At 39.8% G+C, this 24,809-nt stretch overlaps 1 protein-coding gene across 2 annotated transcripts in view; it reads left to right on the top strand.

Annotated features, from left to right (window-relative positions):
- Positions 1 to 5,213: 5,213 nt before the first annotated feature.
- Positions 5,214 to 24,809, top strand: part of MIB1 (MIB E3 ubiquitin protein ligase 1) — a 73,270-nt gene continuing 53,674 nt past the window's right edge. For both annotated transcript variants that reach the window (XM_080339267.1, XM_080339268.1), the window contains exons 1-4: positions 5,214 to 5,868; positions 15,991 to 16,162; positions 18,876 to 19,005; positions 20,789 to 20,893. In XM_080339267.1, coding sequence (XP_080195393.1) covers positions 5,640 to 5,868; positions 15,991 to 16,162; positions 18,876 to 19,005; positions 20,789 to 20,893 — 636 coding nt within the window. In that variant the 5' untranslated portion in view covers positions 5,214 to 5,639. The remainder of the gene's footprint in view (positions 5,869 to 15,990; positions 16,163 to 18,875; positions 19,006 to 20,788; positions 20,894 to 24,809) is intronic.

Here is a 24,809-nt window from a genome sequence, read left to right as displayed (position 1 = left end):
AGTCTTCAACTCAAGAGGTGGAATTTTTGGACTCAGATTGGTATAAATTAATAAGCTCTACCTTTGTGTTTTAAAAAGAAAACTACAATTTGCTCATTCTATGTAAACTAGGTACTCTTTTGCAACTCCTAGCAAGCTGTTTATATATATCCTTCATATTACAAATGCTGAGAACTCAGGATTTGTGCAAAATAGTAAACAAAACCTGAAAACTCCATGAATTAATGACTGTATTTCTAAGAAGCCGGGTTTTTTACTTCTAAACCATGTAAAAGCAAGCTTTTCACATGGGATTCTCTCCTGCAATAGGCACAGTCCCCTTTCTGCATTGAGTGTTCCTGATCCTACAGTGCAAGTTCAACTTTAATCAAACAAGACAATCCAGAAAAACTCCTATCAACTCCTGTTCAATCTATGCAAATACTTACATTAGGATTCCTTGCTAGAGAATGACATTTTGCAGGACCAAAGGGCAACGAGGGAGAGTTTAGGCAAGTGGCTCTCTGGAGTGGCTTGCAAGTGTCAAACTCATTTTCACCAGGGGCCACATCAGCCTCGTGGTTGCCTTCAAAGGGCTGAATGTAATTTTAGGACTGTATAAATGTAACTACACCTACTCCTAAAACTAAATGAATTTGACACCCCCGGCTTAGAAGAACAGGGGCATAGGCTGGATGACCCCCAAAGTCCTGTTTCCTGTGACTCTATGAGGGTTGTCTTACCCTCTAGGAGGGTGGCAGCTGCTCTTACAAAAAGCAAATACACTCTCCAACAATAACAAGGAGTTTAAAGCGATGTCATTAGGTTACACATAGCATTGAATTCTGCATAAACCAGAGGTCTTTTCTCATGGCCCCTCACTGGATTGTGCTAATATGGCAGGATGTTGTGAGGAAGACCATAACCAGCAGGTGGAGGATGGTGTGACGCAGCAATGTGCGTAATTTTGGGTAGCCAGCAGGGAACTCGTTCTGTAGTTCTTTTTGTGCATCCAGATTCTTCCACTGAATGCATACTAATGAGTCTTAGCAATTACAGGCACCTATGCCTAAAGCACTGTGGATTCCCTTCCTCCAGCCAGTGACTTAAGTGCTCTGTCCTGACTACCTGAGGTATTCAAAGCCAGCACTACCTCTCAAGGCAGCCAGCAGGGGTAATTTCAGCAGCACTGTTCAGGTAAATCAGGTCTTTGGCAGGAAAGCTTTGGCTGCATGTGGTGCAGCACTTTAAGGCAGTACTGCTCTGCCAGTCTGCCCAGCTGGTCTCCTCACACAACAGGGATGGCCGAAAAGAACAGAAGTCCTATGCCTCTGCTGGCCTTAGGTTTGAGGAGGCTCACGACCGAGTATGATTTCTAGATTGTAGACTCAAAAAGCAAAGAAATGAAACTCCTGCTAACTCCAGTAGCGAGGTTTTAGGTGGCACGTTGGCTCTAAGGCTGTAAAACAGCCACTCTGTGCGATAAGGTCAGTGGGACCAATGCAAGTTTAGGAGATGTGATAAACTTTCAACTTTCATCAGAACAGTCCCGTTGAGGGACCAAAGACTTGTTAGAGAAAACTGAAGATGCCGCATGCATTTATTGTGTAAAAACAACCAGCCAGTGAAGTAACCTGCTCTGCCTGCAAAAGGCCCTAAGCCAACAAGAGTTTTTTAAATTGTAAAATGGATACAAGTTCTTTCCTTAAGGTATTGCTGTATCCAGTTTTCCACTGCAAACATCAAAAATGCTGGTATATACCTGAAAATGCTGCATCTGCCACTTTTCTTGTCATAATTTGCTAATTGGATTCAACATCCTATGGAATCTCCATCTTGTTTATACCTTTGCATGTCTCATTTATTTCACACTTCAGCTTAGTTTCAAAATTCAAAGGTATATTTTTCCTTTTGCTACTCACATTCTCATTCTTCTATCTCCATCATTCTGTGAGTCTTCAGGTGCTTACTCAGATTCTTTTACTTATATTCTAGTACTAACTTTTATGCTGGTATATACTCCTGTGGCTGATGGCAGAAAAATATCAGGTAGGACCACTAATGTCCAATATAACTTGAAAAATAAATATTTCCCTAAAGGTATATCCTTTCTTGTTCTGTGTTTTGTCCTTTTAAATCTGCATCTGAAACTGGTAGTTGCTTACTGGTTGTTTTGAAGAATAATTCAGATAAAAGGTTCAGGAACTAAAGATCTTTTTTCCTTACAGATTGGTTAAATACCAAACAGGCACACAAAATAAATAATATAATGTATGATTCAAAATATTTGAAGTTCTGAAAAACACGGTAATGTAGCCTATGAAAATTCTGTGACTTCCACAGCTTTGTGGCCATGTGACAGCAGAGTAGAGTTCAGAAATGTAGTCATGTAGTCACTGGCAAGTGAATATATTTAATCAGTCTGTCCACTCTTTATTTCCTACCACATCAATAAAATGGTACAAGCCTCTCTATTTTGGGCTATGGAGAACTCCCTCTTAGCTGTTAGGGGAGCATTTACATTCAGCCCGATAGATGCTGGGTTCCACTTATTACCTGTATTCTTGTGTGTCTCAGCATAATAATCATAATTAATAATGCAGGCGTCTTTAGAGATTCTGGTTTTTGCAAGTAAATAATCTGATAGAAAAAGCAGGTGAGCAGGGAGAGGCAGAGGCTGTTGGGATAGAGCAGGAGTGGTCACGAGGAGGATTATTAGGAGAGAAGAAGCTCCAGGATAGTATCTGCTCACATGCTGAAGTTCAGCAGCAGACTCTCTGAATGTCTACAATTTAGAGTTCCTTGGAAAAATAAATGCAAGGAGTGAAATTTTCTGATTCTCTCCAGGAGAACTAATTCTGATATCGGACTTTGTTGGTTTTCCTAGCACAAACTTCCTGGTTGCAAAAAGCCTTTTTTATCCAACCTTATCAAAGAGTAATAGAAAAATGTGCTTTGGGTTATCCTTAGATATGCACGAACCTTACACTTGCCCATAACTATCAAAACATGAAAAAGTAGAGTGAGGCAGATGGGAACATTATGACTATAGATAGAACCTAGCTAGAACCTTCAGTAGATCAAGAACTCCCTGGAATTTCTGGGAAATTCTGCCATACATTTAATTTCAATTACATGTACCAAGTATAATAAGCTAGTACAAGCTGTGGGTAGCTTTGTACGGGGAGAAGCATCTGCAAGAAAACCTAAACTGGCTGGCAATTACATGCTTTCCTAGGATGGTGTCTGTTAGCATTCTGAGGTTTCCACTGCCAAAGCAGAAATCAGACACTGCTTGGGAGTGCCTATTGTCAGGACATAATTTCATGTTTAAGGCAACATTCTTTAGGCTTAGCATGGGTTAGGAAGGAATGAATTATGTGAGGAATGTGGTGGTAGTCTGGTGGTTACATGTTCATATTCTTCTGCTCTGCTATACATATTGTGAGAAAACTACACAAAATAAGTCAGGAAATGATCTCATAGACTCTTCTAGTCATAATAATAACCACAAAGGTGAAAGGAAGCACAGAAACAGTAAAAATACCCAGGACACAAGGGTAGCTGGGCTGCCTTTTATCAGCCATTTCCTTGGTGACTAAGGAATTGTATTCTTTTGTCTGAATCAGACTTCTCTGTCTCTTAAGATGGATGCTTTTTAAAAGTTAACACAGAGCATGATTAGAGAGAGTCAAAAACAATCAGAGAATCAAGTGCCACATGACCCAGCAATGTGCACTTGCAGCCCAGAAAACCAAACATATCTAGGTGGCATCAAAGGAGCATGACCAGCAGGCCAAGGGAGGTGATTCTGCCCCTCTGCTCTGTCTTGGTGAGACACCACCTGAAGTCCTGCATCCAACTCTGGAGTCCCCAACATAAGAAGAACATGGACCTGTTGAAGCAAGCCCAGAGGAGGCCACAAAGATGATCAGAGGGCTGGAGCACTCTCTTGTGAAGATGAGCTGAGAGAGCTGGGGCTGAGAGCTGACATCTTATAGCAGCCTTCCAGTACCTAAAGAGGACCTACAAGAAAGCTGAAAAGGGAAGGACTTTTTACAAGAGCATGTAGTGATAGGACAAGGGGTCATGGCTTTCAACTGAAAGCGAGTAGATCTAGATTAAATACAAGAAAGACATTCTTCAGAATGAGAGTGGTGAGGCACTGGCACGGGTTGCCCAGAGGACTCATGGATGCCCCTGGAAGTGGTCAAGGCCAGGTCGGATGGGGCTTTGAGCAGCCTGGTCTAATGGAAGGTGTCCCTGCCCATGGCAGGAGGGTTGGAACTAGATGATTTTCAAGATCCCTTCCAACCCAAAACATTCTGTGATTCTATGATGACTCTCTATAAGATTAGCCAGGATGTGTGGAGTTGAAGGAAATCCTTGAGCATTGTGAGACTGCTGACAAAGAGGGTAGTTTATGAAGAATTATATTGCAGGTATGTGCTCCAAGTTTGAGTAGGGACACCCTCCGTGAGGGGTGCCCTGATGTGGGAAGGGCAGGTAGGGACACAGATTCCCCACTTTTGCTGACTGGAACACCTGAACACGAGCTAAAAAAAGCTCGTGGGCTACAGCAGCACAGCCCCACTAGACTCACCTCAATAGCATGCAAGACTCATGTTCACAGTCTGAGAAGAAAAAGGGATTTCAGGGCACGGACGTAACTGAAAAATGGGGAAAACACAACATAGATTTACCTGAGGCAGATAGCACAAGACTTAGTTGATACAGTTTAATTGATAATCCCTCTGTCCCTAAAGGAGTGGCGATACAGGCAACTCCACCTGACGGGAAAGGGAAGAAGGCGATTTGGGAAGCTGGAGCGCTCTCCCTGCCGCCGCCGCCGCCGCCGCAATCACCTCAGCGACGGACGGGGCCGCTACCCGCGGGGCCTCATCGGCGCCCGCGCCCCCAGAAGGAACCGCCGGGCTGGCGATGTTGGGGAGCCCCAGGCAGCTCTGCCGGCAGGGGTTTATTCACCCCCGCTCCCTCCTCCGCTTCCTCCCATTCCTCCCATTTCCACCGGCACAGGCCCGCGGCCCGTTAAGGGAAGGGGGAAGGGACGGTCACGGCACTGGGGCACGGGCCCCGCAGGTGGCGCTCGAGCGCCGCCCCGCCCGGTCCGCCCCCCCACCCCGGCGCTGCGGCTGCGCAGAAGCCCTGAGCCCGAGCGCATGCGCGGCGCGCCGAGCGCTGACGGCCGCCGGCGGTCTCCCTGGTGCCGCCGCCGTCGCGGCCGCAGTTCCCGGATGTAGCGGCGGGTGCGCGGGGCCAGCGGTGGCTGGAGGCTGCGGGGTGCGGGCGGGCGCCGCGGGCCGGGGGCAGCCGCTGCGGCGCCGGGGATGGGTGCGTAGGTAGGAAGGGAGGAAGCGAGGAGGAGAGTCGGCCGGAGGCTCCCGCCCGTCGGCTCCTCTCGCCCCAGTCGCGTCCCCCGGCCCGTCGGAACGGTCCCTCTCTCGCCCGCTCACCGTCGCGTCAGGATTGCCCCTCTCCCCCCCGCTCCCGTCTCTCCCTCGCCGCACCGGCACCCGCGGCCCGTGCCCTCCCTCGCTGCGGCCGAGACAGCCGTCCCCATCGGGGTCCCCCTCCGCCGCCTCCGGGCTGCGCGCCCCTTCCTGCCGCCCCGGGGCCCGGGCCCGCGGAGCGTCGCCGGGATGAGCAGTTCGCGGAACAACCGGGTGATGGTGGAGGGAGTCGGGGCCCGGGTGGTCCGGGGACCGGACTGGAAGTGGGGGAAGCAGGATGGCGGCGAGGGCCATGTGGGCACCGTCCGCAGCTTCGAGAGCCCCGAGGAGGTGGTCGTGGTGTGGGACAACGGCACCGCCGCCAACTACCGCTGCTCCGGGGCCTACGACCTGCGCATCCTGGACAGCGCGCCCACCGGTGAGCGGGCCGGGCCGGGGGGGGGAAGAGGCGAACCCACAGGAGCCTGTCGTGGCCGGGGGGTGCGGATCAGGACCCGATCCTAGAGGCGGAGTGCTCCCCTCCTTTCCCTTTTCGGGCTGTGCCTTTCTCTCTCTCTATTTTTTTTTTTTCTTTTTTTTTTTTGGAGTGGGGGTGCAGAAAATCGGCTACTATCCCCTCTCCCCATGGCTGCGCGTGGGTGGCTATATGTGTGTGTGCAAATGTATAGGTACACACTCAGAATAAATGCATAGTGTGTGGCCGCGGGGAGAGGAGTTGTCCCGGGACATTTAAATTGGGGTAGACAAAGCAAAAGTGATTTGCCATAGAGAGCTTGTGCCTGGGTGGGGGACAGTGAGGATGTTACCTCAGTGTTTTGGTTTGTTCCCCCCCACCTCGCCGTGGATTTAAATTTCAGAGCTGCTTTGTAAAATGGTGACAGTCTTTCTGAGTCAAGTAGAGGGATGACTGCAGAAAAGAGGTGTAACACCTTATTGCTAAAGATTACATCAAGTGGTTGAAATAGTGTTTTGTCTTGTTGCCTTTTATCTGCATTGCCAGACCTGCTGTAAAATAGCGAAGGTACTGGGAAAAAAATGCATTTGTTCATTCTTGTAATTACTTGGGTGCCTGATATTCATGCTTTAAATACAGTCAGTTTGGACAATGGATTTATATCTGCACTGACATTATGCGGCAGTGTTAGTGTTGCAAACACTGCAGGGAAATGTTCATTTTAGCACCTGTTTTTACAGTTAAAACTCACAAAGAGAAATATATTGTTTAGTTTCATCAGAAGTACAGTGAGGTGATTTTGGGCTGGGCAGGATTGCCTCAATAATGAAGTAATTGGACCTATTTGTTGGTGCTTAGATGTACTGTTTTTCTGACGTCTTTTTCAGTTTGATGAAGAGTAGAGACCATCTTTGAGCCAGCTAGGTGTAGTGTTACAGAAAGAAAAATTATAGCAGTGGGTTGAAGCTAACAGACTCTTGAAGAGACAGCATCATGGAATTAATTCTAATTAATTACAAAAATGTTGTTAAGAAAAAGAATACAACACTAAACACACCACACATTGCATTGTGAGCCTTTGAGGTGGATTTAATTTTTGTATGTCTGAGTACCTTCGTCTCTCCTGGCTTTGTGGTTCGTTTTTGTTGCTGTTTTGGAGGGTAGATGCTATTAAAATGAGGTGAAAATCTTTTGAATTGGACCTTGGAACAAGAAGTTAAGAGTAGTCTTTCAAGTAGTTGATCCTTGTGTTACAGATGTTTATGCTTCGAAACTTTACCTGCATTTGATGTAGAAACCAGTGGGACTGCTTCTGCTTAAAACTGAAGTGTATGCATAAATGTTGAATATGAACCTCCAGTGATCGTTATTCCACCTCTGCGTGACGTATTTGCAAGCTGATGGTATTGTGTTAACTGCATCTGGAAGCTTACACCTAATACTCAGTTTTAAGTCCCTGATATTTTTTCCCCTCTGCTTTATTCCTTCTGATTTTCAGTTATGTTTGCACTTTTGTATTAGAATTTTAGTTTCTGCTTCAGGTAGGACTGTGGATATTGCTGTGGGAAAAACTCATAAACGTTGCTGTTTTCAGGCTTTGCAAAATGGTCTCTTCCTGAGGTTTTTGGCCAATGCATGCATCATACTCTTGGAGCTGCTGCATGGAGCTACCCAGGGTTGCTCTTTACTAGAGGGAGTTACTTTTGAGGTCATAGTATCCTGGAGACAAAAAGAGTACAAATCTGTAAAGTTGTAGCAGCAAAAGGGAACTAGGATGCTGTCAATTAGGACCAAAATCCTGGTTTTATTACTGATTCACTTTGTATTCTCAGGCAAATCACTTCCCTTTTTCAGTTTTCCACCTTTTTGTAGTTACTTATTTTTCTCCATGGTAGTGACTACCCATTGTTTAGAATAAGGGACTCTGACTTTGGATGATAGTTTGATATTATCTCTAGGGGGCATCTAGATAATTTTGGTATAAATATTTGCAGGAAAATGGCATTAGGTGGCAGGAATTTCTAACTGTGGTATTAATAAGGATGCTGTTTAGCAAGGAAATGTTATAAAATATGGGGTGGATTTTGTTTGATGATACTTAGCACAGTGTTAGATCATGGCTTATAGTTTAAAATGGAAAGAAATGATCTAGTTCATAAAGTTACAGTCACAATGTGATTGTAAGTTTATAGTGAGAATAAATAGAAAAATACAACAGTGGAAAGCAAAATTAAATTATCTATTGCTGGGAGTTCTTTTTATGAGGTATTCAAAAGCAGACTCAATTATGAGTTCTTAGAAGCAGTGCTTGCAGCCAGAGTTGTTGCTTTGATGAGCCTGTTACTTTGATGGCCTGTGCAGCCAGAAACAGTGGTGATGCATCAGGAACCCATTATGTTATACAAGTGCTGTTTGAAGCTCATTCTATTTAAAAAAAAAAACAAAAAAACAACCAAACAACCCCCTGAGTTTGATACATGTATGCGCATATACATACGTGTATATGCCTTTGTTTTAATGCCATAGACTTAATGATGTACTGTTCTTGTATTTTAATGGTTGTAGGCATTGAAAGACTATGTTAACTTTTTATAAAACTTGAATAGCCTTAGTACTAAGATTTTAGATGGTCTTTAAAATAAAAAAGTCATTGATGATTTATGTGAAGTGTGTCTTATAAGCTATTTGCTCCAGATGTAGTCATCTGGGTAATGAGTGATTTGTGATATGAAGTTTTGTTTTTCAGTTCTGCTTACCAAGTTAGCTGTATTAGCTGCCAGTTGGTGGTCATATTTATAATGGCCAGCATGTCTTTAAGCAAGACAGAGCAATTGGGAGGGGTTAGTAAATGAAGAATGTGAAAAGAAAGGAAATTTCGGTTAGAAGAAAAGAAACTTCAGGTTGGTCCTGTGTAGTTGCCTCCTAAATGAAGTAAGTGGTGGGATGTGATATGTTAGCAGTGCAGTCTGGTTGCCTGATTACTTGCAAATAAATCCTTTTTTTCTGTAAAGTCACCTTTTGCCAGGATCTGGGAGTCTTGAGAATCCCTCTTTTCTTGTAGTGTTGTGGAAAAAAGGCAAACAGCAGTAGTCGTCTTAGCTGCTTAGCAGAAGGTATAAGCATATAAACCCAAGCTTTATATTTAGAAGGGAAGGTGGCCTTTTCTAAATGTGAAGGCTGTACAGTAGCATGTTTGCAGAGAGCATTTCTGACTATGTTCACATAATACTTATGATCATTACCGAAACTTTGTGTTTATTCTCTTCCTGAAGATTTGCTTTCTACAAAGCTTCAGAAAAAAAATCGCTTGTCATCTATTTCCTCTTTTATATGGCCGGTTCAAAGTAACAATGTTATTTTCCTGCTTAAAATATTTACACAATTATGTTTGAATAAGAGGAGGTGGCAGAGGGGCTGGGGTCAGGAAATGCAGTCTTGTGGAATTATCCTGCAGCTACGGTGAGCATCTGTGCAGTGTGAAAGGCTCTATGTGTTGTATTCTTCTAATATTGAAAATTTGAGTGTTATCTCTTGAAGATCTGAGTGGCTTTCTGTACTTAATAGTTTTCAGTAACCTTGAAGAGTTGCGTAAATCATCATGTAGTTACATATGTTGGAACATTTTAAAAGATAGAGCACCTGGGATGATTTATCCTATGTATTTATCTATTTGTTCATGCTTTTAGCACATTAAATGTAATTTAAGGCAAATTATCTTAGTCAAGATTTTTTAGTGGCTATTTTAAAATACTTATAGAACTCCTCACAAGTAAAAAAATCTAACAGCTTCATGAGCAGTGGTACTTGGGAAGCCTTTTTTTTTTAAGTAATAAACATATCCTTTGTTCTTCCTGCCCTTCCCCCATGTCTCCGACACAATAATCCTCTCCCTCCTCATGTATCTTGCGATACCCTTACCAGATAGGACACATGCTTTGACAAGTCTGGTGTCTCTTGTAATTGGTCGGCTGGCTGCTGCCAAACAGGTTATTTAATTAATGAGTTATGTTTATGGGGACACTGATTTGAGTTTTTACACAATTTGTTGGAATATGGTTCATCTTTAAGAATTCTTTATTTTCAGTTTGCCTGGAGTATGCCCATAGTGTAAAAAAATGTCTGGAGTGGAAAAATGAGAAGAACAAAACATTGGTATTGCTTTTTAAATTGAGATCTAAATGAATCAGTTTTCCAAGTAATTTATTATATCCCTTGTCTGCTGGTAGTGTTGTCATTATGATATGAAAGGATGTTGACTTGTTAGATTTTTGTAGAGAATAATGAGGGAGTCCATTGGAAACCAGATTTCATTGGTTCTGAGAAGCAATAGGAATCACTATTTACTTCTGCTTCCTTAACAGTGAGTGGTATGGATACTCCTTGTACATCTTATTTTACCATTAAAGTGTTCTTTTATTGGACAGTTGTATATTGAAAATTATCTTTAGTACAAGAGAGATATTAGTAATAAATTCAAATAGCAATTTGAGCAACACTGCTTCTATTTCCTTTTACATCTTTAAGAGTGAGCATGGGTTTTAAAAACTTGTAGGCAAAGGTTGTAAAATTGATGTATAAATGAGCGGTGACAGAGATCTGGTGGACTCAGTAAACCAGGAAAGATTTGGGAATAGAGGGCAAAAGTGAAAAATAACTGTGGTAGGGACATAGAGGTAGGAAATTAACATGAAATGCAAATAGTAAAAACATTAATGACAAATGGAGATCAGGAATACTGGATTTTATGGTGTCCTAAGTTTGGAGAGACATTAGGAAATGGCAGCTATTTAAAAGCAATTAGACGTGGTGAAAGTGTGGTACCTTCTCATTACCTAGTTTCTTCCCTTGCCCCCCATCGGCAGTGCAGTATGGAGGATGATACAAAACTTGTTTTATTTTGAAATAGTCTGCTCCTAGGAAATTTTGAAGAATACTTGGAAGTTTAGTTTTTGCAATATCTCATTTTAGAGACCTAAAGTGTTCTGCTGGTACACAGCTGGCCAGTTGCAGGACTGATGTTTGAATTGGGAAGGTTTTATGGCACTTTAATGTATTCCAGTAGTTTAATTAAGGCATTCTTTCCTCACATAAACTTTGTAAAGTTTTTGTTTCTCAACCTTTCTTAAACAGCCTTCCTTTCAAAGAGCAGAAGTGGTTTATGTGACAGATGCAGGTTGCATTTGGGTCAGGATTTCAGTTTGGCTCCAGAGCCTACACTTGACCTAGTCTCCTGGTTGTTCCTGTTTACTATGCTTCAGTTTACATCATGGGGTGTTTTGGAGCACACAAACTGGTTTATTTTTTGTTGCAAGTAAATTTAAAGATATCGCAATGCTGATGAGAGTTCAGTCCACTGGACTAGAAAAGAGCTAGTCTGAAACATCAGAAATAATGTCTCCTCCTATCCCCCCAAATGTGTGTAGTGCCAACATCAAGTCCTTACTGCATTTTGGTGAGTAGATGGTGATCGAGACCACGGTGATGCAGCTTGTCCCCTTGCAGCTCATGGAGGGCCACAGTAGAGCAGGTGGACATGCCCTGAAGTTAAGCCCATCGGGAGCCCATGCTTGAGCAGTGTTTTCCTGAAGGAGTGTAGGCTGTAGAGAGGACTCATGCTGGGGCAGGGGAAAAGTGTGAGGAGCTGTTATGGACTTATCATAACCTTCCATTGCCCATTGTCACTGAAATTTCTTCACTGAAGGGGTTGTCAGGTGTGGGAACAGGCTGCCTAGGGAAGTGGTTGAGTCACCGTCCCTGGAGGTGTAGCGCTTAGGGAATGTGGTTTAGAGGTGGACTTGACAGTGTTAGGCTAATGGTTGGACTTGATGATCTTAAGGGTCTTTTACAACAAAAATTATTCTATGATTCTGTCTCCTCTGGGGAGATAGAGGAGTTGGGAATGAAAGAGTTGAGTCTGGGAAAAAGGGGGAGTATAGGGAGAAGGTGTTTTAGTTTGTCTTCCTTGCCAACCTCTCTTTTTTTCTTCTTTTTATTTTTTTAATTGGCAATACATTAATTTTTTCTCCAGTTCAAGTCTGCTTTGCCTGTGATGGTAATAGGTCAGTGATTTCACTTTCATCTCGACTTACAAGCTTTTTATTTTTATTTTCACTTCTCATCCTATTGAGGAAGGGAGTGAGAGAGCAGCTGGGTGGGCATCTGGCAGCCAGCCAAGCTCAACCCACCACATTCCTGTACCTGTAATGTCTAACTCAACTTAAAAAAAAAATAAAATCTTTCAACTTCCTTTAAAACATACTGTTGATTTAAAGACTTCATTTTGTTTGTATTGTCAACATGAATAAGGGTTTAACTATCACATTTTGTGATCCAGTAGTAGCATCTTGTTTTAGTGTCTTTTTTTTGGCAGATGAAGTGAAAGCTCTCTTAGTGGTTAAACTTTCTGAACAGGATTACTTTGCCTCCTCCTGCCCTGCCATGCTCTGTTTGTCTTGCCAGCAGCGTTGTGCAGTGCCACAAAGAACGGGATTGGGAAACCAGTCCAGCTGAATATTTTTTCCTACTGGCTTTTTTTTCAGCCGGGTATGTTTCTTGGTTCAGTTTACAGCTCAACTCTGCAAAAACCTTTTGCTGGCATAATGGAAAGAGTGGAGCAGCATGGTCAGGTGAGGCATGCACTGAAGTGGGTGTTGCTGCTGGCATCATGTGTCAGGGAATGGATGAAGAAAGGCTGTATCTATCAGGGTGCTGCTTAGGGACCTGTGAGATGTAATGTGACTCTCTCAGAGACTCCAAATACAGACATACGCTGTTCTCTTTGAAGTTCCAGACACTATAGTCAGTAAAATGACTTTTAAGTCAAACATATTTGTATTTTTTTTCTTGGTCTTTCCTAAGGAAATTTTTCTGAGTTCTTCCACAGCGGCTTTTGCCTCACTGGCTAATATTTAGTTTTTATTTAAGTTACTGTGAAATGACCTAGTTCTGTATTACATGACTTGTGATTGTGCCTTTCTTTTGCCTTCTTTCCTGTTGCTTGGACAGACCGAAGAGTCCTGCAGCACCCAATTCTTTGGTCCTTTTACAGCCAAAATAAATGTGATCCTTGGCAAACTGTCTTCCCTGAAGTTCAGCAACCATAAAAAAAAATCCAAAGATGTGTAACTTTTCTCTTTCTATGTGAAATACAAGTTTAGCGATCAATTAAGAAAAACCCAACAAACAAATACCACCTCTCAGCCCCAAGTGCCATGACTAGTTAGACTTTTTAAGCAATGCAACAGGACAGTAACAGGGTGTCTGAGTCTGTGTAATCTACCTGCTCTTGAAGAGCACAAAAAAGTAGTAAAATGATTCAGTACAATTCATAGCAGTGAGGCAGCGACCTCGAAATCATAGCTAATACTGTCTCTGAGTGTTACAGGTAATCAACAGATACCAGATATCAAAGTCCCAGTGTATGTAACAAGAAAGATCGCTTTCTACTTGATGCTAACCTTCCACATTGGGAACAAGATCATCGATGGAGTTGAGTGAGGGGAGAAAATGTATGAATGATTTCCAAGTTGTTGTTTCGTAGGAAAACAGCATTTTCTGTTGTTGTTACCAGATGACAAAAATACTTTTTAGATGTAGAGGGTTAGTTAAAAAGAATGATTATTATAGTAGATGAGGTGTGTTGTCTGGCAGTTGGAGTAGGCAAATAACGTTATGGGTTATAGGACTTGTCTGTGCCAGACCTGCAAAATTTCAGCACAGAATTATGGTCAAGGCTTGGATGCCACTTCAGTCATGAACCACTCCAGGAATTACAGTGATCATTTAGTATAACATAGGCAGTTTTTGGGGTTTTTTGCAGTAACCGAAGGCTATCTTTGAGTTTCTTGAAGAGGTGTTCAGATCTCTGTGGTGCTACATGCAGTCTTTGCTCAAACTGTGTTGCCTTTTCCAGCCTTTACTAAATATTTATTCCAATGTTTGTGCATCAGGAAAGCTTTTAATTATGAGACCAGAAATCTTCTTAAATATGTTAATTATCAAAGTTGGAAGAAGATAGAGTGAGAAGGTTTCTTGTTTAGGAGAAATGATGCACGAGATGATTTTGCTGGTATTCAGAGGGACCTTGACAGGCTGGATTAATGGTCCAACAGGGGTGTCATGTAATTCAACAAAGGGAAATGCCAAGTCCTGCAGCTGAGGAAGAGTAACCTCTGCACCAGTACAAGCTGGGGACAGCTAGCCAGAAAGCAGCTTTGCAGGAAAGGACCTAGGGATCTTAGTGGACAACCAGTTGACCATGAGCCAGCAATGGACCTTGTGTTGATGAAGCTATCCAGTGGTCTCCTGGCCTGCATTAGGAACGAAACGTGTTGCCAGCAGGTCAAGGGAGCTGACCGTTCCCCTCTACTCCACACTGGTGAGGCCACACCTGGAGTGCTGGGTCCAGTTCTGGGCTCCCCAGTGCAAGAGAGACATGGACATACTGAGTGTGTCAAGCGAAAGGCTGCAAATGTGTTTTAAAGGATCTTAAGGCATCTGATATGAGGAGAAACTGGGGGATCTGGTGATGTTTAGTCTGGAGAAGAGAAGGCTCAGAGAGATCTTAAGAGCATATATAAATGCCTGATGGAGGTTGTAAAGGGTGTAGAGCTAGACTCTTTTCAGTGGTGTCAAGTGACAGGACAAGAGGTGGTGGGCACAAATTGAAATAGAGGGATTTCCACTTAAGCATAAGAAGAAACGTTTTTGCTCTAGGGATGAGTGAGCGCTGGAACAGGCTGCCCAGAGGTTGTGGACTCTGCATTCTTGGAGAAGCTCAAAACTTGACTGGATATGGTCTTGGGCAGCTGGCTCTAGTTTACTCTGCTTTGGGCAGTGGTGGTAGGAGTAGACAATCCCCAGAGATTGTCTCAGCTATTATATGATTTTGTGAAGTGATCAGACAAGAAGGCATTTCCTTCAGTTTTGCCTCTCCAACTGTTATTTTTTTTTTTTCTCCATTGCGAGTGGCTCAGCTGTTGGACATAAGTGACTAACAGGTTTATAGTGAATTTGGCAGTCATTTCTGAAAGCATCCCTTCTGGAGGGGACAAAACCCATTCTTTTTCCTCACTAATTTCAGAGTGATCTGTTTTTTCTTGGCTATGCGGTGCTAAGTGTTTCTGTGTTTTTTTTATGTGTTTGGTTTTTTTGTGTGTGTTGGGGGAATTTGGTTGTTGGTTGTTTGTTTTTTAAAGGGTGAGTGACTAGAAAAATTCTGTGTTACTACAGCCTTTTAGTAATTGTTTTTAGCTTGTGATACAGACTGAATGCCAATGCTTCTCTGTCCTGTTGCTAATTTTTTTCCAAACAGTAGCAGAATTTGTTCTGATATTTTTTTTTTTTTTAAATAAACTTGTGATTGTTCACTGTATTCAAAACACATGGATGGAAACTGTGACTGATAACTTTCTCTCTGCTGTAGTTTGGCAAAGCTGTAGGACTAAGTAGTCTTGAAAACTCAGTTTCTGTAGAAGTCTGGGCAGAGCACATGCTGATGGGTTACATCTGGTCTGTCTTTGGCACATTCTTTTCCAACAAACCAACATATAAAGCAGTAAAATGTTTCAAAAAGAGTAACAGATTTTCTTGAAGCTAATGGCTTCTATCCAAGAGAGCTTAATTTTTAGCTGGAATAGAAAAGAGTTGAGATAAGCACTTATCTTTTCCTCTGTACAAAATGTGTAAGTCAAACCAATGATTTTCAAAGAGCTGAACACAGTAGCCTTTGTGGTGTAAGGTGTGTTGATAGTCTTAATCGAAAGATAACATTTCGGACTGCCTGTATATATGCATTTCTCACTTTCTGTCTCTGATTGGTATAGATGGAAAAAAACAAGCACAGCTTTCTCAGCTTTTTGAGCTGAGACAAGATAGAACATTTCAGGAACAGACTGTCGACTGGAGATATGGGGCAAAATCCATTATCTTTTCGCCTCAGTTGTATAGGCTGATGGAGTATCACTAGCAGCTTTTCTTTATTGTTATCATTTTAGTATAGGGTTTCACATTGTTATGGTGCGCAACAGAGATCTGTGTGGTGCTGTGGCAAAGTTGTCAGTCTTGTTTTTCTTTTTCTTCTCATAGGTATCAAGCATGATGGGACTATGTGTGATACTTGTCGACAGCAACCCATCATTGGCATCCGGTGGAAATGTGCTGAATGCACAAATTATGACTTGTGCACAGTTTGCTATCATGGGGACAAACATCACTTGAGGCATCGTTTTTACAGAATTACCACACCAGGAAGTGAAAGGTAATAATGTAATATTTTTCCCCATGAAATTAAATAGGAAAACTTAATTGTGGTTAACTTTGAAATTGTACTTTTGGTTACTGAAACTTAGATTAGGTAAGAAAGTGGCTTAACATGTCAGTTCTATTACTGGTTCTGCCTCTTTGTGTGGGAGGATAGCTCTAGATCTTTGGACCCTGGAAAACATGCACGTTTTAGAAAGAATGGAGTAGAGAAAAAAGCTAGGATATGATTACTCATTTTCTTTTAAAGCTAGGATATGATTACTCAATTTCTTTTAACCTCACTGTAGTCTTCCTATGTCTTGTGTTATCATATAGCAGCTTTAAAACGACGACAGTTATTGTTACATGATGTAGAATCACAAAATTATTTGTCAATGAATTCCTGAATGTGAAAGTTTAATTAGGTTCAAAAATGGTGTAGACAGATTGAGGGAAAATACCCTTCTTGTGGGCTATGACAAACAGAATGATGTGGAGACAAAACCTTTTACTTGAACTGCTTAAGCTGCTCACTACAGAAAGCAGAAAAAATATGCTGTGAAGGGTTGTTCTACCCTTGCCTTGGTTTTCATGTTCTTAAGCATGTATTATTGTCTCCCAGTGAAGAACTCTGAACTAAATTGGCATTTTGATCTTGCATAGCTGTTCTGTTGTTCTTTAAATAACTTGTCTAAATCTGAAGCCCATCATGATTTATCTACTAGTTAAGTGACAATGATGATATTTGCCTCCGATAAAAAGCTACGATAAAGGGTTGTGTAAAGGCTATGTGCTGTGGCATCACTTCTGTGATAACTCTCCAGAATGTTCTTTCATTAAATGTTTGGAACCTTTTTGTTAGATATGATGCTCAGTTAAGTGTGACGTGTGAAACAGCATTTTTTTCACTCTTCTTGGTAAATAAGGTTTACAAATACGTTGTAATTCAGTGATGTGCTTTTATCAGTGCTTTTACAGTTAAGGAAAGTTGTTGGAGCACACAAACTCAGTTCTTCTATCGTGTCTTGTAGGGACTGTGTTTATTTTCTGAAGTGTTTTTCTTGAAGTCTGACTGTGGCTCAAATGCCTGGGTCAGGGGCTTACAAAAAGTAACTTCTGTTTTTTTGAAATTGATACTGGCACATCTAGATACCAAATAGCTTAGTGTCTCAATTATAATGTTTAATGCAGAGCAAGACTTGAAAGTTGGATCCAAGAGTAGAAAGTGCTGACTTAGTTCAATCAGTAGAGAATAGGTAACAAAATACAAATCTATTTTTCTATTTATTTTTTTAAAATATCATTGCTTTTGACAATGCTTACCAGACTTTCCCCCTTCTTCATTTTTTTTTTCCTCCTCTTCATTCTTTTTCCCTTCTTCATTTTTTTTTTTTTTTTAGCTGAAGTTTTCTTTGTAGTTTTAAGTGGTCTGTGTTTTAGTTTTGGAGATAGATTGTACACAATGTATAGAATTGCAGGAAATCTTTTGCATCTTGTCACTTTCTCCCTCTCTAACTTCCCATTGAGCTCTGTTTTGCAACTTAAATAGAAGGCAGCTTCATCTGTCAAGGAGCTATTTCTATTGGATCAAGCTTCATTGAGAAAAATGGATTAAAGTTAATTTTTTGAAGGAGGAGAAAAGGGCAAAACAGTGCTATTGTATTGAAGGGTTATCTCATAACAAAAATGGCAAGAGGCATCAAAGGACATTTGGATGAAGGAAAGCATCAGCTCCTTCTGTTTTATTATTGAGTTTGGGATATCACATGGGCAGCATACTGAAGTAATGTATGCTGGTTTTTGTCTGAGTTTTGTAGGTACTCAGATCTTTCTAAAATTCTTTTATGTTAGAGAAAAATGGCTAATATTTTCATGTGCTCTTTGCATCAATTCCAACTGTTTAACTTTTTCCTTGTCTGCCATCTGCTGGATGTTTGAAGTTTAGCAGGAGGGTGATACACTTCTGAAGCGGTTGGGAAACATTCAGAATTTCACCTGAAAAATACTGTTTTCTGGCATGAAGTAAGAAATCTGTTTGCATGCAGACAGGTGACTTTTGAGATAACTGAAAAGGCTGGAAATTGTTTGTCTCTTTGTTTCGATTTGTAAGTTAAATACTCATAGACTGTTCTGTTTGGACTTAATCTACTTCTGTTGAAGTCAGAGGGAAATAAGAGATTTGCTTTAGAAAAATAGCATATTATGGCTGATATATGGAATTACATTTGCTGAGATATGCTGTAAGAAGTATGTAGAAAATAAACTGAGATACAGAGGGGAAAGAGATGTAGCTCTTAATAGCATAATTCTGAACAAAAATGGCAAGGCAATTGCAAGACAGTAATATTGGCCTAGGGTAAATCTACAAGATACAGATATGTAGTGTTTATATAACTTTTTGTTTCTTTACTGATTTTAATAGTAAGAGTACAGTTCTATATGTATGTGTTTACAAGATTATTGCTTGTACTAGGAATTTTGGAGAAGAAATTACCATTAGAATTCAAAACTAATTATACAATAAATCAGATCTGGTGAAATCATGGGTTTTTATCTTTTGGGCTGCTGCTCGAGTTGAGTATTGAATGAATGTGATTCATGCACTGAAATCTGTGTTTGTGGGGTTATTTTTGTTTCAAGATGCTTTCCTTCCTTCCCATCCCCAAAGATTTGTCTTGGACTTTCTTTATTATCTTGACATTTGTGGGTTCTTCTTTCAATAACTTCAGGGTATTGTTGGAGTCTCGCCGTAAATCAAAGAAAATTACAGCAAGAGGAATCTTTGCAGGTGCCAGGGTGGTGCGTGGAGTTGACTGGCAATGGGAAGATCAAGATGGTGGCAATGGGCGTAGAGGAAAGGTAAAACTAAAAGCTGGTTTAAATAAGAAGATGCCTTGCTGCCTGCTCATATAATGGCCTCAGTGGCTTTTCTAATTGTAGAGTAAAAATATAATCATAGAAGTTACTATTTCAATTTGCTGGACATTTTTTAATCTTATTCTGTAATGCTCAAGCATGTAGAAAGAGAAGGGGATGGACACTGTGACAAGTTCTTATAAATTTAAATGTACATTTTTATAATACCAACAGAACATTTTAAAAACTACTAATTTTTTGTCTTGGTTATTGTGTATAAGGCTGGCTTGTAACAACATTAAGATCTTGGGCATATTCAGCTTTACTGGAGAGCTGGTATAAAAACAGAGCTCTCAAGAATGGCCCTTTCTGGTCATCATTGCATTCTGTGGTCTTATTGTGGGTCAGCACATTTGTGTATCTCTTGCTCTTGGTTTTCAGTGCTTATGCCCTGGGTTTTTTTTTTTTTTTTTCTTATAATAATTATAGGCACTTTTCCAGTTTAAAATTAAGACCTTTGCAATTGGATATGGATATTGATATTGATATTATTGGCTTAGGATGTTATATAAGTGGTTTTGATATAGTGGGATAATAAAAATATTTGGATTTATTGAAAATTGCATGGAATTATATGTTGCTTATCATAACCTTTGCAAATTTTCTGGTTACAACTTGCATTTACCTTGAGAACTAATGAAGGTTTGTTGTAAGTATGAACATAGAGTGTGAAATATGCTATGACTTCTGTCACCAAATATCAGATGTTCTAGAAGGAAGAATTGGATACCTGTGTATCTTAGTGAACTGGTGTTTTTTGTTGCATTTATTTTTAGTAGACTTAAGCAGCATTTAAAGAAAGTGAAAAATTCCTGAATATTTAGCCTATTTTATGTCCTAGACATTTATGGAAGCTTTAGGACTTTTGGGGATTTAATTTTGGATTTTATTGAGAGGAGATAATAAATTTAAATCTCTGAAAGCAAAGGATATTCAGATGCAACTTGTCTCATCTTGATTATTTGCCTCTTGCTGTGAATTTGGCAAGGTATTTTGAATTCTCTGAAATTTTGCAAAATAAGAGTCTTATACTGCATTGTCTGCTTTATGTACTAAACCTGAATTAGTGCGACTATTTGCAAGCGAAAAATACATGTAAATGCCTATAAAAGTTTTTAATGAGAAAAAGCAGATGGTAGCTAGCAGAAACAGCTTTTAAATAAGTGTAAGTAAGAATGAAGACAAATTTTAGAAACTGATTTTTTTGAATAATAGAAATGTTTTCAGAATTTGGTGTGTGGCCTCATGATTTCAGGAATGACAGGGAAAGTCCTTTTCACTGTCATTTTATGGTGTTAAACACTCTGGAAATAAAACTTTGTCTCCTAACATAGTGTAGCATCACCAGGCTCATGCAGGTTCAATCAGGCAAGTTGGAGCAATTAAAATAGTTTTCATCTTGTTTTTCTTAGTTAAATGCTACTTCTGGTGACAACATGTCAAGGCATCATAAAATTAATTTATACAATTCAGATTTTCTTCTCTACTTATGTAATTAGATTACCTACCAAATATACAAAAGAAAAATGGGCCTACAAAGTATATGTTCAGGCTGTCATCTTATGGAAACGCTTGCATCAATCAGAAAACAACTTCAGAATGAATTTTACCACATTCAGTAAAACTGCTGTATTTTTCTGAAGGGGGATGAGTAAACTTTTAAGTTCAAATTGTTTTTCTAAGTCTTTGTTCTAGAAACAATTTTTGTGTTTTTAAAACTGAATAGGTAACTGAAATCCAAGATTGGAGTGCTTCAAGTCCACATAGCGCAGCATATGTTCTTTGGGACAATGGTGCTAAAAACCTTTACAGAGTTGGCTTTGAGGGCATGGTAAGTATAAAAGGACACAAAGGGTAAAATGCATGGTGGGGGAAGGGTAGTAAGAGTAACTTGTGCTTTATTATCCTGCCTTTGTAATATCCTTTGTCAGTTCCATGCTGTTAGTCAGGTCATTGTGAATACAGCTGGGTGGATCATGCATATGTATTAGGAAGATGGTCTGATCTGGGAATTTATAAAACGTGAATAATTTAAGGGCTAGTTTCTGCCAAAGTATAGTAAATATTTACATTGTATACATTATTATCTTCCTGTGCAACTATTGTGCTTAAATCAAAATTCAGGAAAGAAGAAGCTTAGTCATGAACTTTTAAAAGACCTTATTTCTTTAACTCCTGAACTATTCAGTTCACTTCAAATTTTGGTGTGATTACTGCAAGATTTGCAGGTGGTAAATTACTGGCAGCACTCAGAATCCTCTTGAAAGCCATTTTTTGTCAATGGGAAAGTGTTAAATTAGGTTACAACCTTAGTTAGCTTTAGCATTAAATATTTTCTTTTTCACTTCCTAGCTTTTACAGCTATTTCTACAGCTTAGGAGAGAAAATGGGTCAGAGCCTAGCCTAAGTGCCTTCTGTCACTGGGTTTTCTTATCCTAATGGGGGTCAAGGAAAGGTTACTTTGATTATCAGCTGCTTGTAACATCTTAATTAGCATTTTCTTTGCATGATTTTTGTTTGATACTGCAGAGGAAAACCATGTTAACTTAACATTGAAGTGTCATCTTGTCAGATATGTGTCGGTGATGAAATGTTAAACAATGGCTAGTTTACTTGTTTGGGAAGTATTTTGCCGTATACCCTCACTTGAAATAAAGTTTATCTCTATAATAAAAAAAAAAATACTACTTTTGCAGTAAATACATATTTTAGTGTGAGGTTTAAAAAGAGTAAACATCTTTAGTGCAGGTCAGCTTTTCTGATGCATGAAGATGCTAAGGATAAAATATAAGTCAGTATTGAATTATATCCTTCATGGTCCACACCAGTTCTAAAGAAAATTCCTTATATACTGGCAAAAGGTAAAGTTATCTGTTGTGGTAGGTAGTATAATTTTGTTAAACCAGTGTTTGATACCTTGCCCCTTATATGTCATTGTCGTGCTTGGAAAAGGAGCATAAATACACAATCTAGATAGACTGAAATACAGATCAACTGATTTGTTGTTGGTGCGATTTCAGTTAATATATTATAATTTGTGCTCTACACAGTAGGAATGCTGTCGAATCATTAAAGGTTCCTTCTGTCCTCAGAAAAAATACATTTAAGATAAGTTATATCCGTTCTGAATGGTTATTTCCATAACATTAGAAAAATACATATGGTTTGTAAATCAACTGTATTCTGTTGCCATACTAATGCCACATAAGGAAGCATTAAATATTTTTAGAATACTTGATTAAGTCCTGCAACTGTAAATTTGAATGGATAAGGAAGACCCTTCCCGCAAGACTTGCAGAAGTATAAAAATTTGGTCAGTCATTTAATTGACAACAACAAAATGTTAAAATATTTGTGAAACTACATATATGTACATGTTTTATACAGGATAATACATAAAAAGTGTATGTACATGCATATGTTTAAAAGAGTAATTTGAGGCTTTGTATGTAGTGCTCACCTGTTTGTAATTCATTCTTAAAATAATTTCATCTTTGTCAAATACTTTTATCAAATTCAGTTTTCACTTTGGGCAGAATGGAATCTTGGATATCTGTGACAAATAGTCATTTGAATGCAAAGTTAAATTTTATAATTGATTCATTGCTTGCTAAGTGTACAATTCATTATGATTATTTACTGCTATTTATGTGCTATTACGTAAAGCTGATTAATAGACTGTCAGAAAGTTCATATAAAGTTGGGACGAGCTTGTTTTGGAACTTAGAAATTGGATAAGAATGTTCAGAGAAAGTGGAATCAACAATACTCAGTGTGCCCATGTAAATACAGCTGGGAAAGAGACCCCTACTTGCAAATGAATAACACTTGACTCGAGGCAAATAGAGCTGATTAAAGAAACACAGCTCATTATTGTAAGTCAGGGTTGCTTGTTTGATAGCTGACAGGCTGCATCTGCTCCTCAAAATTAATCTATCTGGCCTGTCAGCTTTTCCTTGGGAGAGACGAGGGCTGGCTGGTGGGGCAGCAGGTGCTGGCTGAAAAATTGCCTTTATTTGTGGCCTGATCCTTGTGTTTTTTTCGGAGTTTGTTGTTGTGTTTACATACAAAGGAATAGAGAGAGGTGCATCTTCTTTTTCTTTGTGAATCCTGGCGTTTGAATCTTGGAGTCTCTGCTGCCACAGGCCACAAATTCCCAAATTGAAATCTGTTTTTATGATACTGTTAGGCTGAGTAACATGTTTGATACGCCCATAGTAGGGATAAAGTGCTGTTGGCTAACGTGATTATTGACACTGCTTGCATTTCATATCTGTGTGTTCAGATGCTAGAGCCAGATCAAGCTGTTAACCACATTACCTGCTTTAGAAATGTATGAACATAGCCTTTTGTGATAAAAAGTTACACTTTGTGGAGTTAGAGAGTTAATTGGGATTTAGCTTTTTGGACTTGTTTCTAGTTCTTATTTCTTCATATCACACAGCCAAGGATGTAAAGCTGGTAACTTCCTTTGGTTTCCAATAAGCAGCATATTCTACTACTTATTAGTGGAATGATTTTGCTGTAAAAACTTAAAAAAATAGTTCTGTCAGCAGGAATGCCCCAGATCAGTTTCATTATTTAGGGATCCATATTGTGCTAACAAATTTATTTGTTTTGGTTTTTTTGTTTTGTTTTGGTTTTTTTTCTGTGATTATCTTCCTCTTCTTGTTATTCTTTATGGAGGATCTTCTGTTTATCTTTGTAGCCTCTGAAAGAAGTAACTCTAGTTATCCATCATTTTCACAGTAATCTGTAGGACATCCGTGTTTGTGTACTTTTTTCCATGAATTCTGAATAGTTGAGTGCGTAAGGAAAATTGAGAAGATTCCTTGCCGTTGTGTTTTTGACGTTACTTTAAACTTTCTTATTCTGATCGATAGCGTGTCTGTTTATTGACGTTTATATGGGTTACCCTTAAAGATAATCCTTGAAATTACTCTAGAGGATTTTAAGAATGAGTTGATAAATGTGTGGTTTTTTGTTTGCTTTGTTTTTTGATTTTGTTTGTTTGTTTAAGTTAGAGTAAACGTCTTGGCATACTAGACATTGCAGGTGTATGTTATATATAGAAAAATGTGTTCTGGTGCGGTAGCAACTGTCAGATCTGTGATATGGGTCAGATCTCCAGCTCTCTAGTCCTTTATCTTGGCTCAGGTATGTTCAAAATGATGGGTTTAGAAAGGAACAACAGGAATTTTAATTATTTTGTTAGTTCAATGTCCCTCTGTTCTAGGTGCTGATGAAAACTGATATAAAACACAGAAACATGAATTTTGGCCACTTTATACATGCAGCAGGTGTTTTTTATTATGTTACTGACACTGTAGCCAAAGTTAGGTGATTAGTTGTTTGGAATCCAAAGAGGAAGGAGATATTTATGTATACCTTGTGCATTTATTTGCATTTTCCAGTGACTTTCTTTCACTGATTGTTTACATAGTCTTATTTTTCTACATTTGTCCTGTAGTCACAACCAAGCCAAGTTTCTAATGTCTCCCTAATTGAATTGCTTGGAAACATGTTTCTGTTAAGCAGAAATGTGTTTACTGATCCTTTCCCAGTTTTGTTATTTACAGTAGTAGCCCACAAGAAAGACTTAACTTCCCATGCATATTTTTTTTTTTAATATAAGTGCCTATAATCAATAGACAGTGCAGTTTTAAGCAGTTCACTCAGGATTTGCCTGAAGTCTGATTTCTTCTATAAGAAGCTGTTGCTATTGTTTTTGTACCTTGCACCTTTGT

Source organism: Nesoenas mayeri (genome assembly GCF_963082525.1).
Source record: "Nesoenas mayeri genome assembly, chromosome: 2".
Taxonomy (NCBI): domain Eukaryota; kingdom Metazoa; phylum Chordata; class Aves; order Columbiformes; family Columbidae; genus Nesoenas; species Nesoenas mayeri.
The sequence above is the reverse complement of the archived record's forward strand: the minus strand, read 5'-3'. Positions and strand labels throughout refer to the sequence as shown.